The sequence below is a fragment of the Carcharhinus amblyrhynchos genome, unplaced genomic scaffold (genome assembly GCF_965287045.1).
Source record: "Carcharhinus amblyrhynchos unplaced genomic scaffold, sCarAmb.v2.hapA scaffold_87, whole genome shotgun sequence".
Classification (NCBI taxonomy): domain Eukaryota; kingdom Metazoa; phylum Chordata; class Chondrichthyes; order Carcharhiniformes; family Carcharhinidae; genus Carcharhinus; species Carcharhinus amblyrhynchos.
In genome coordinates this window covers 712,443-724,683 of record NW_027649827.1, presented here as the reverse complement: position 1 = coordinate 724,683, position 12,241 = coordinate 712,443, and the positions used below count along the sequence as shown (strand labels likewise).

The window sequence follows — 12,241 nt, the reverse complement described above, 5'->3', positions numbered from 1 at the left end:
TAAGTTGATCTTTCTCTACACCCTAGCTGTGACTGTAACACTACATTCTGCACTCTCCTTTCCTTCTCTATGAATGGTATGCTTTGCCTGTAGAGCGCACAAAAAAACAATACTTTTCACTGTATGTTAATATGTAACAATAATAAATCAGATCAATGGAAAGTGACTGGACATAAATGTTACGGACTCTCAGCTCATTCTGTCTGCAGCGAGTAGGGTCACATTCCCTGCCATACTCCCACTCAACCTCTCGATTTTTTTGCCTTCCTACCCGCCCCCGCCCCCCCCCCCCCCCCCCAAATTCCTCGCCTCCCCGTCTCATCCCACAGCTCCCCATCCCCATTAGAACAGTACACCAGAGGGGCAGGCCATTCGGCCTTTTCATTGTATCCCAATTCTCGTGACAACAATAAATCAAATAACTATCTCCCAGATTCAGTTTGACTTCTCTCTTCCTTTTTGTATCTTTTTCCTGGTTCTCACCTAGGCTGGGCAGGGAAAGACCCTCAGAGTCAGTGGCCAAAGATGGCGATTGCAAAGCATGATGGGATAGGATGGCCAAGCGTGTGTGTGAGGGCTGAGACTGGCTGGCTGCTACCTTAGACCTCAGAACTTGGCCATCTCGAAGGCAATGGACTGTCTGATCAAACATACTTATTAGACTGTGTGCGTGTCTGTGTTTACCAGACACAGGACAGTCTTAACCCCTTATTGGGAAGGGAGGTAAGTGACCTGCGTGCCTCCAGCATGGTCATTGGGTACGGTCAGTGTGGCAGCACCTGATTGGACTCCATCGATCAGGGTGATCAAGCCCTGATCAGGGTGACCCACAGGAGAAGAAGGAAGAACAGAGAAACCCAGGAGGAGGAGGATTAGGCCAGACCAAAGAGACTGCAGAGACCAACACACAGGATACAGGCCAATATCCACTTGGTACTTAGAATCATAGAACCCTCCAGTGCAGAAAGAGGCCCTTCGGCCCATCGAGTCTATACTGAACACAAAGCCACCCAGGCTCTACCGCCATATCCCTACATAATCCCTCTAATCCACGCATCTCAGGGCACCAAGGAGCAATTTCTTAGCACAGCCAATCAACCTAACCCACACATCTTTGGACTGTGGGAGGAAACTGCAGCACCCGAAGGAAACCCACACAGGCATGGGGAGAATGTGCAAACTCCACACAGACAGTGACCCAAGCCAGGAATCGAACCCAGGACCCTGGAGCTGTGAGGCAGCAGTGCTAACCCACCGTGCCACCCAGTTATTCAACGTTCAGCGTTAGGTTTGAAGGTTCTGACTGTTTTGTACAACTACTGTAACTAATATTAATTGTGAAAATGGATAAGTGTCATTGTAATAAGAAGCAGACTCATAGTTCTTCATCCACCGGGTTAAAATTACACCGTGTGACAGGGCACAACAGGCCACTTAGGGATCTCAACTGAGATCTGGGTGGACTTCCCATCCGAGGCTGCATGTGCCTGCACTCGGGAGGGGGTGAGTGGGATTCAGTGCCACAGTGTGGGTGGCACAATGGTTAGCACTGCTGCCTCTCAGCGCCACAGACCCAGCTTGGGTCACTGTCTGTGTGGAGTCTGCACATTCTCCCCATGTCTGCGTGGGTTTCCTCCCACAATCTGAAAGACGTGCCGGTCACATGCATTGGTTGTGCTAAATTCTCTGTGTACCCGGGCAGGCGCCGGAGTGCGGCAACTAGGGGATTTTCACAGTAACTTCGTTGCAGTGACAGGTTATTGCATAAGGTTAAATCTCAAAAGTTCCAGGGCGAGGTAGCTAATTGGATACAAAACTGGCTTCTTGACAGGAGCCAGAGGGTGGTTGTAGAGAATTGTTTTTCAAACTAGAGGCTTGTGACCAGTGGTGTGCCTCAGAGATCAGTGCTGGGTCCACTGATATTCGTCATTTATATTAATGATTTGGATGAGAATTTAGGAGGCATGGTTAATAAGTTTACAGATGACACCAAGTTTGGTGACACAGTGGACAGTGAAGAATGTTATCTCAGATTGCAACAGGATCTTTATCAATTGGGCCAGTGGGCTGATGAATGGCAGATGGAGTTTAATTTAGATAAATGCGAGGTGATGCATTTTGGTCGATTGAACCAGGGCAGAACTTACTCAGTTAATGGTAGGGTGTTGGCGAGAGTTACAAAGAGATCTAGGGGTACAGGTTCATAGCTCCTTGAAAGTGGAGTCACAGGTGGACAGAGTGGTGAAGAAGGTATTCGGCATGCTTGGTTTCATTGGTCAGAACATTGAATACAGGGGTTGGGACGTCTTGTTGAAGTTGTACAAGACATTGGTAAGGCCACACTTGGAATACTGTGTCCAGTTCTGGTCACCCTATTATAGAAAGGATATTATTAAACTAGAAAGAGTGCAGAAAAGATCTACTAGGATGCTACCATGATGGTTTGAGTCAAAAGGAGAGGCTGGATAGATTGGGACTTTTTCCTCTGGAGTGTAGGAGGCTGAGGGGTGACCATATAGAGAATAGTAATAGTATTAGTACTAGTAATAGTAGTAGTAGTACTAGTAACAACAACAACAACAACAACATAGACAAGTTAGATAGTCAATATCTTTTCCCAAAGGTAGGGGAGTCTAAAACTAGAGGGCATAGGTTTAAGGTGAGATACACAAAATTGTCCAGAGGGGCAATTTTTTCCACAGAGGGTGATGAGTGTCTGGAACAAGCTGCCAGAGGTGGTAGTAGATGCGGGCACAATTTTGTCTTTTAAAAAGCATTTAGACAGTTATATGGGTATGTTGGGTACAGAGGGATATGGGCCAAATGCGGGCAATTGGGACTAGCTTAGGGTTTAAAATAAAAGAGGCACCAGAATGGTAAAATTGGGTCGAAGGGCATGTTTCCATGCTTTAATCCTCTATGATTGCATGACTCAGTGTTAATGTAAACCTTACTTGTGACTAATAAATAAACTTTACAGTTTCAAAGTAAACGGTCTCTCCTTTAACCTGGAACCGAGGAGGAACTTCTTCTCTTAGAAAGTTAACCTTTGGAATTTACTTTGGACGCATCTCTTTAACCAGTGACTATCCCTCTCTCCACTCGCACTGTCTGTTCCTGCAAAGACTTACATTCCAACCATCACCTTGCAATCATGTCTGTCTATATACGCCGTGTTTGTGAACCCAACTCTCCACTCACCCGATGAAGGAGCAGCGCTCCGAAAGCTCGGGATCCCAACCAAATAAACCTGTTGGACTTTAACCTGGTGTTGAGAGACTTCTTACTGTGCCCCACCCCAGTCCAACATTGGCATTCCCACACAGTGGGACAGCAACCTTTTGAATACACTCCAAGCTGACTCTTAGGCAGAGTTTTCATCCTCAGTTAGCTGTGGAGGTGGTTTCAGGCAGGGAAATAGAGTTTCAGTTACGATCAGATCAGCCATTACCTCAGAGTGGAAAGCAGATTTGGGGAACAAATTAGCGACTCTGAGTTCTATTTATTTTATTCTTATGTTGAAGGTTGGAGAATTAGATAAAATGTTACAGCCTCTGACTACGAAGTAAAAAGGGTCAAAAGCTCCAAATTTTTAGCTGTCCAGATCACCAACAACCTGTGCTGGTCTCCCCATGCCGACACTACAGTTAAGAAAGCCCCACCAAAGCCTCTAATCTCTCAGAAGACTAAGGAAATTTGGCATGTCAGCCAACTTTTTACAGATAGGAACATGGGGAGCAGGAGTGGGCCATCTGGCCCCTCGAGCCTGCTCCACCATTCAATAAGATCATGGCTGATCTTTCTGTGGACTCAGCTCCACTTACCCGCCCGCTCACCATAACCCTTAATTCCTTTACTGTTCAAAAATCTATCTATCCTTGCCTTAAAAACATTCAATGAGGGAGCCTCAACTGGGCAGGGAATTCCACAGATTCACAACCCTTTGTGTGAAGAAGTTCCTCCTCAACTCAGTCCTAAATCTGCTCCCCCTTATTTTGAGGCCATGCCCCCGAGTTCTAGTTTCACCCACCAGTGGAAACAACTTCCCTGCTTCTATCTTATCTATTCCCTTCATAAATCTTATATGTTTCCACAAAATCTCCCCCTCATTCTTCTGAATTCCAATGAGTATAGCCCCGGTCTACTCAGTCTCTCCTCATAAGCCAACCCTCTCAACTCCGGAATCACCCTAGTGAATCTCCTCTGCACCGACTCTGAACCATAGAAAGCATTCTTTCTGGTTCTATCAAAGCTTGGTATGGGCTCCTGCTCTGCCCAAGAATGCAAGGAGCTACCAAAGGTCATAAACGTAGGCCAATCCATCACGCAAACCAGCCTCCCATCCACTGACTCTGTCCACACTTCCCGCTGCCTCTGGAAAAGCAGCCAACATAATTAAGGACCCCACACACCCCGGACATTCTCTCTTCCTCCACCTTCCGTCAGGAAAAAGATACAAAAGTCTGAGATCACGTACCAAGCGACAAGAACAGCTTCTTCCCTGCTGCCGTCAGAGTTTTGAATGGACCTACCTCACATTAAGTTGATCTTTCTCTACATCCTAGCTATGACTGTAACACTACATTCTGCACTCTTCCCTTTCCATCTCTACGAACGGTATGCTTTGTCTGTATAGTGCACAAGAAACAATACTTGTCACTGTGTCCCAATACATGTGACAATAATAAATCAAATCAAAACCCTCACTGTGACTGTAGCACTATATTCTGCACTCTCTCATTTCCTTCTCTATGAATGGTATGCTTTGTCTGTATAGCGCACAAGAAACAATACTTTTCACTGCATGTTAATGCACGTGACACTAATAAATCAAATCAAAATTGCGTCCTTAAGCATGTACGAGGTACTGATGTCCACATTCTCCACTTACCTCCCAACATTTAAGAAGCATTTAGATGAGCACTTAAAAAGCCTCAGCACACATGGCTCTGGACCAAGTGCTGGTTAAATAGAATATATTAGGTCCCTGCTGGATGGTGCAGACATGATGGGCCAAAGAATAAAGAACAGGACAGCACAAGAACAGGCCCTTCGGCCCCGCCAAGCCTGTGCTGATCACGATGCTCTAACTAGACTAAAAATAAACCTTCCGGCCTCACTCGGTCCGTATCCCTCCATTCCCTCCCTATTCACGTACCCATCCAGATGCCTCTTAAATGTTGCCAATGTGCCTGCTTCCACCACCTCTGCCAGCACGTTCCAGGCACCCACCACTCTGTGTGAAAAACTTCGCTCACAGCTCCATTAAACTACCGCCCCCCCCCAACCCCCTGCGTAGAATCACAGAATCCCTACAGTGAAGGAGGAGACCATTCAGCCCATCAAGTCTGCACCAACCACAATCCCACCCAGGCCCTATCCCCTTAACCCCACATATTTACCCTACTAGTACCCCTAACAATAAAAAAAGGGGCATTTTGGCATGGCCAATCCACCCTAACCTGCACATCTTTGGACATTAAGGGGCAATTTAGTGCGGCCAATCCACCTAACCTGCACATCTTTTGGATTGCGGGAGGAAACCGGAGCACCCGGAGGAAGCCCACGCAGACACGGGCAGAATGTACACACTCCACAGAGACAGTGACCCAAGATGGGAATCGAACCCAGGTCCCTGGCGCTGTGAGGCAGCAGTGTTAACCGCTGTACCACCATGCCACCCTGTACTCGCACAGGCGCCGGAGTGTGGCGACTAGGGGATTTTCACAGTAACTTCATTGCAGTGTTACCGTAAGCCTTACTCGCGACCTGGATAAATAAGCAGTCTACTGTACATGTAAAGAAGTTAATATGCCGTAACAAAGCATTGCAAGCAGGCAGAGCTGTACCCCAGGGCTGTGTATGGAGTCTCTCTCTCTGAGTGCCTGGGTGGGGGATATAGAAAGGATCACACGAGGAGCAGCGTACTCACCTTTGCCGCCTGCGAGTCTCTCATGTAATATCTCAACAAGTCGGACAGCTTCAAGTCTTCATCTGAGGCCACACGGCCTTCCAACTTCTGCAGAAAAAAGTGACAGAGAAAGACTTATCAATCTGCTGTCTGACTGCAGAGAGAGAGAGAGAGAGAGAAAGAGAGAGAGTGCGAGCGAGTGAGTGAGTGAGGAAGAGTTTGAGAAGAGGGCAACGTGGGCAAGGATGCAGATGAGAGACACGGACAGAACAGAGGAGGAAGTTTTAACTCACTTACCCGGAGTTTCTCAAAAAGTTCTGCAAGTTTAAGGAAGTTTCTGTAAAGAGAGAGAGAGAGAGTGTGAGTGTGAATGGGGAAGTAAATGTCACTGATTACACTGACAGTAGCTTCCTCTTGCCATCTGTTGCACACACGGTGCACTAACCACAACCCGCACCCAGCATTAGATACAGAATAAAGCTCCCTCTACACTGTCCCCCCATCAAACACTCCCAGGACAGCTACAGCACGGGGTTAGATACAGAGTAAAGCTCCCTCTACACTGTCCCCCCATCAAACACTCCCAGGACAGGTACAGTACGGGGTTAGATATAGAGTAAAGCTCCCTCTACACTGTCCCCCCATCAAACACTCCCAGGACAGGTACAGCACAGGGTTAGATACAGAGTAAAGCTCCCTCTACACTGTCCCCCCATCAAACACTCCCAGGACAGGTACAGCACGGGGTTAGATACAGGGTAAAGCTCCCTCTGTTTGTAGAGATGTCGGTTTGAGGGATAAATATTAGCCCTACAGACACCAGGTAGAAATGCCCCCCCTCCCCCAACCTTTCTTCCCACAGGGCAGCACGGTGGCACAGTGGGTTAGCGCTGCTGCCTCACAGCGCTGGGGACCCGGGTTCGATTCCCGGTTTGGGTCACTGTCTGTGTGGAGTCTGCACATTCTCCCCGTGTCTGCCTGGGAGTCTGAAAGATTCGCTGGTTTAGAGTGGATTGGCCAGGCTAAATTGCCCCTTAGTGTCAGGGGGACTAGTCAGGATAAACACATGGCAGTGTAGCGATAGGGTGGGTGGATTGTGGTCGGTGCAGATGTGGTCGATGGGCCAAATGGCCTCCTTCTGCACTGTAGGAATTCTATGACTCTCTAACACCCCATACCACCGCCCCCAATCCCCACCGAGAGGGCAGACAGAGCCTGTCCTGAAAGACAGCACCTAACTGATGGCGCGGCGCTCCCTCAGCGCTGACCCTCCCACGGCACGGCGCTGAGGCCCCTTGTACAGCATGGGCTCCTCTGTTTCTGGAGTGTGCTTCACTCCAGGTACTGAGGGAGGGTGGTGCTGTGGCGGAGGGCGTCAGTGCTGGAGGAGGCACCTCAGCCTTGAGCAAGGGGTATGGTCCTTCTTCCTCTTCAACCACCTCCTTCTCACCACCCCCACCCCCTCCCATCCCAACAGGCATCACCCGATAACCCACAGGGACAAGATACTTGCGTACTTGCTGATTGGGTTCGAGTCCAGCGTTCCCAGACTTGACAAGGCAGAAGAGATTGGAATGTAATCCTCAGCGACATCTGTGGAGACAGAGAGACACTTTCACCAGGGGAATGTCACTACACCCAGAGACAGACATCGCTGGTACAGTTTAAATCCCGTTAATAATTCCGTTACATGCTGACCATTGCAACTGACCGCTGAGAAATATGTCACAACATCCTTTAAAAGGACGGAAATAGGTCATCCTTGCCTGGTCTGACCTACATGCGATTCCCAGCCAAGTGGGTAACCCTAAGCCATCAGTTTAGGGGGAAATTAGTAAGGGGCAACAAACGCCAACTTTGCCCACACCTGAAAGGATGGGTAGCGTGACGGTTAGCACTGCTGCCTTGCAGTGCCAGGGACCTGGGTTCAATTCCAGCTTCAGGTCTCTGTCTAGAGTCTACACATTCACCCTGTGACTGCGTGGGTTTCCTCCACAGTCCAAAGATGTGTATGTTAGGTGGATTGGCCATGCTAAATTGCCCCTTACTGTCCAAAGATGTGCAGGTTAGGTGGATTGGCCATGCTAAATTGCCCCTTACTGTCCAAAGATGTGCAGGTTAGGTGGATTGGCCATGCTAAATTGCCCCTTACTGTCCAAAGATGTGCAGGTTAGGTGGATTGGCCATGCTAAATTGCCCCTTACTGTCCAAAGATGTGCAGGTTAGGGTGGATTGGCCATGCTAAATTGCCCCTTAGTGTCCAAAGATGCGCAGGTTAGGTGGATTGGCCATGCTAAACATATGGGACAGAGGGGCTGGGTAAGATACTTTGCCAGAGGGTCGGTGCAGACTCAATGGGCCAAACGGTCTCTTCTAATCACAGGGATTCTATTCTATGAATAAATACAGGAGGTGACTGCAGCAAGTGAGTGAAGTAAGTGCAGGAAGGATCCGGTCCACCTCCAGTGCACTATATTGACACCAATAAGCAGCATTAGGTCTGTGCTCAGTAATGACGCTCAGCTGGCTGGGAGATTAACTAAAATGGACCATAATGTAGCAGACAGGGGGGTTTATTCCAACAAATCGACCAAAGACAGATAGGAGGACTGACCAAACAGCAAGGAGAAGCAAAAAGATCCAGAACACCAAGTGGCAGAAGGCCGGGAGGTGTCAGAACTGAGGCTGATAGATTGTCAGATAAGATGGTTATGAGTTAGTGGAGAGGGGAGATGGAGTTAAGATATAGAATGAGTTATGATCTAACTGAATGGAGGTGGGGAGAAATAGGTTACTCCTATTCCTGTGTGACAGGTTACACCGCATGGTGGCACGCTGGTTAACACTGCTGCCTAACGGTGCCAGGGATTCGGCTTCGATTCCTGGCTTGGGTCACTGTCTGTGCGGAGTCTGCACGTTCTCCTTGTGTCTGCATGGGTTTCCTCCCACAGTCTGAAAGACAGGCTGGTTAGGTGCTAAATTCTCCCTCAGCGTAAACCCAACAGGTGCCGGAGTGCGGGCGAGTAAGGGGGATTTCACAGTAACTTCACTGCAGTGTTAATGTAAGCCTTACTTGTGACAACAAATAGACTAACGTTCTGCTTATCACACAAACGAGTAATGTAGTATATGGATATATGTCAGTGAGTTGAAGCTTCAGGCACAGGCACTAGGGCAAGAAGGTTTTTTTTTTATTACTCATCCCTGGGACATGGGTGTCGCTGGCTGGGCCAGCATTTATTGCCCATCCCTAGGAGGGCAGTTGAGAGTCACCCACATTGCTGTGTCTCTGGAGTCACATGTAGGCCAGACCGGGGTGAGGACGGCAGATTTCCTTCCCTAAAGGGAACCGGATGGGTTTTTCCCCACAATGGGTCATCAGTAGATTCTTAATCCCAGATATTTTTAATTGAATTCAAATTTCACCATCTGCCGTGGTGGGATTCGAACCCGGGTGCCCCAGAACATTAGCTGAGTTTCTGGGTCAATAATTTAGCGATAATACCGCTAGTCCATCACCTCCCTCTTCGATACCAACATTGTGGAGGTGGGTTCCAAACAGGAGTGGGTGGAATCTTGGTTCCAGGCCTTGTGAAGAGATGCATTAAATCAGCAGGGACTTGGGAGGATGAAACTAAGTACTCTTCTTAATATTTAATTTCAGGAGGGAGAGAGAATGCCCCCACGCGCCCCGGACATTCTCTCTTCCACCTTCTTCCATCAGGGAAAAAGATACAAAAGTCTGAGGTCACGCACCAACAAACTCAAGAACAGCTTCTTCCCTGCTGCTGTCAGACTTTTGAAGGGACCTTTCTCTCCACCCTAGTTATGACTGTAACACTACATTCTGCACCCTCTTCTTTCTTTCACCCTTGTGTACTCTATGAATGGCATGCCTTGTCTGTGGAGTGTACAAGAAACAATACTTTTCACTGTACATGTGACAATAACAAATCAAACATTAAGTTGATCTTTCTCTACACCCTCGCTGTGACTGTAACATACATTCTGCACCTTCTCCTATCCTTCTCTATGAACGGTATGCCTTGTCTGTATAGCGCGCAAGAAACAATACTTTTTCACTGTGTACTAATACATGTGACAATAATAAATCAAACCAAACCTACTCATTTCTCGTTGTTCTCCCTTCTCGCCACTATTCTGAAAGAAATCGGGCAGAGCTTGGTGTTCCTTTGCTTTTTATGGTGAGCGTGGAAGTCTAGGCAGTCGTAATCCTATCGAATTTGTCCTCATTAGTTGACGATGTAAGGGTTCCTAATTTCGTTGGCTCTGCCTGCCCAACATTTCCTCTCAGCACCTCACCCAGGTAATCCAAAACATGTAGGAGCAGGAATTTCTGCATCGGTGACTTGCTGGACTGCAATCTCACCCATAGCAGCAACAGCTGCCATCGCCTTATCCAGCCGGTTCTTCTTCACTGGAGTGTAAATAATTATTCAGCCCTGCAGGGCGCTATGGAGGGCAGCACAGTGGTTAGCACTGCTGCCTCAGAGCACCAGGGACCCAGGGCAGCATGGTGGCACAGTGGGTTAGCACCGCTGCTTCACAGTGCCAGGGACCCAGTGGTTAGCACTGCTGCCTCAAGAGCGCCAGGGACCCAGGGTTGCATGGTGGCACAGTGGTTAGCACTGCTGCCTCAGAGCACCAGGGACCCAGGGTTGCATGGTGGCACAGTGGTTAGCACTGCTGCCTCACAGTGCCAGGGACCCGGGGTTCGATTCCCGGCTCGGGTCACAGTCTGTGCGGAGTCTGCACGTTCTCCCCATGTCTGTGTGGGTTTCCTCCCACAGTCTGAAAGACGTGCAGGTAAGGGTGCATTGGCCGTGCCAAATTGCCCCTGAGAGGTGTAGGTTAGAGGGATTAGTGGGTAAACATGTAGGGATATGGGCAGTAGGGCCTGGGTGGGATTGTGGTCAGTGCAGACTCGATGGGCCGAATAGGCTCCTTCTGCACTGGAGGGTTTCTATGATTCTACGAGTGTACCCGAACAGGCGCCGGAATGTGGCGACTAGGGGAGTTTCACAATAACTTCACTGCTGTGTTAACAAAGAAAATTCCAGCACAGGAACAGGCCCTTCGGCCCCTCCTGCACCTACCCTTCCGGGGACCATATCCCTCTATTCCCATCCTATTCGTGGATTTGTCCAGATGCCCCTTAAAAAAGTCACTACCGTACGAACGTAAGCCTGTTCATCACATGAATAAATAGACTTTAAAGGTGAATGAAACTTGACCAGTAACAAGAATGGAGCGCGAAAGAGAAGTGGGCTTGATGGCAGGGTTAGTCAAGTGCCTCCAGGGGGCACGCGTGTACGTGACCCAAGATGCACAGACCATGGGATGATAACACAGCAGGAGCGAATGGCGATGAATCCGCAATCGCTCGGGGTGCGAGGTGGGGCTGGCAGCAAAGCTGAAACCTACTTTTGTGCGAGCGGGTCTTCTTGTCCGCCTTCAGCGTGGCGTCCTTGACACGGCTGTGATACTCAATCAGGAACGTTCTCTCGTGCTCAAAGAACTCATCCACTTCCTGCAGGGAGAGAGAAGGAAACGTATTATCCAGTCAGGGAAACTGACCCCACCCCCCGCCGCCAACCTCCCTCAGGGAGCAAGTGGAGCCCCCGCATCGAGGATTCACCCTCAGGACATGGCTGTACGGAGGGAACTTTTTACCCCAGTATTGTACCTGTCCTGGGAGTGTTTGATGGGGACAGTGTAGAGGGAGCTTTACTCTGTATCTAACCCCGTGCTGTACCTGTCCTGGGAGTGTTTGATGGGGGGGGACAGTGTAGAGGGAGCTTTACTCTGTATCTAACCCCGTGCTGTACCTGTCCTGGGAGTGTTTGATGGGGGACAGTGTAGAGGGAGCTTTACTCTATCTAACCCTGTGCTGTACCTGTCCTGGGAGTGTTTGATGGGGGGGGACAGTGTAGAGGGAGCTTTACTCTGTATCTAACCCCGTGCTGTACCTGTCCTGGGAGTGTTTGATGGGGGACAGTGTAGAGGGAGCTTTACTCTATCTAACCCTGTGCTGTACCTGTCCTGGGAGTGTCTGATGGGGGGACAGTGTGGAGGGAGTTTAAAATCTCTATGCCATGACACAAAGGCTTTGCGAACAGGAAGATGTTACCTTAATCCCTGAGATGCCAGTTATTAAAGCTTCATCAGCAGACTTGACAATGTTCTTCAGAAATCCACCCAGGATCTCCTTCCTGTTCTTGCCTCGCACACTCAGCTGGGAAAAAGAGAAAGACGTTACATCTCTCCAGCCCCCCTCCCCCTGCTCAAGACATCCCAAAGTCAAACACA

The 12,241-nt window shown here is 49.0% G+C and overlaps 1 protein-coding gene across 1 annotated transcript in view; it reads right to left on the bottom strand.

Annotated features, from left to right (window-relative positions):
* The window catches only part of LOC145337974 (sorting nexin-32-like), a 33,567-nt gene that overhangs the window by 6,180 nt on the left and 15,146 nt on the right, over positions 1–12,241 (bottom strand). Inside the window, exons 6-10 of the mRNA XM_080182753.1 lie at positions 12,063–12,167; positions 11,357–11,462; positions 7,429–7,504; positions 6,209–6,248; positions 5,933–6,019 (exon numbers count right to left, since the gene is read on the bottom strand). Coding sequence (XP_080038879.1) covers positions 5,933–6,019; positions 6,209–6,248; positions 7,429–7,504; positions 11,357–11,462; positions 12,063–12,167 — 414 coding nt within the window. The remainder of the gene's footprint in view (positions 1–5,932; positions 6,020–6,208; positions 6,249–7,428; positions 7,505–11,356; positions 11,463–12,062; positions 12,168–12,241) is intronic.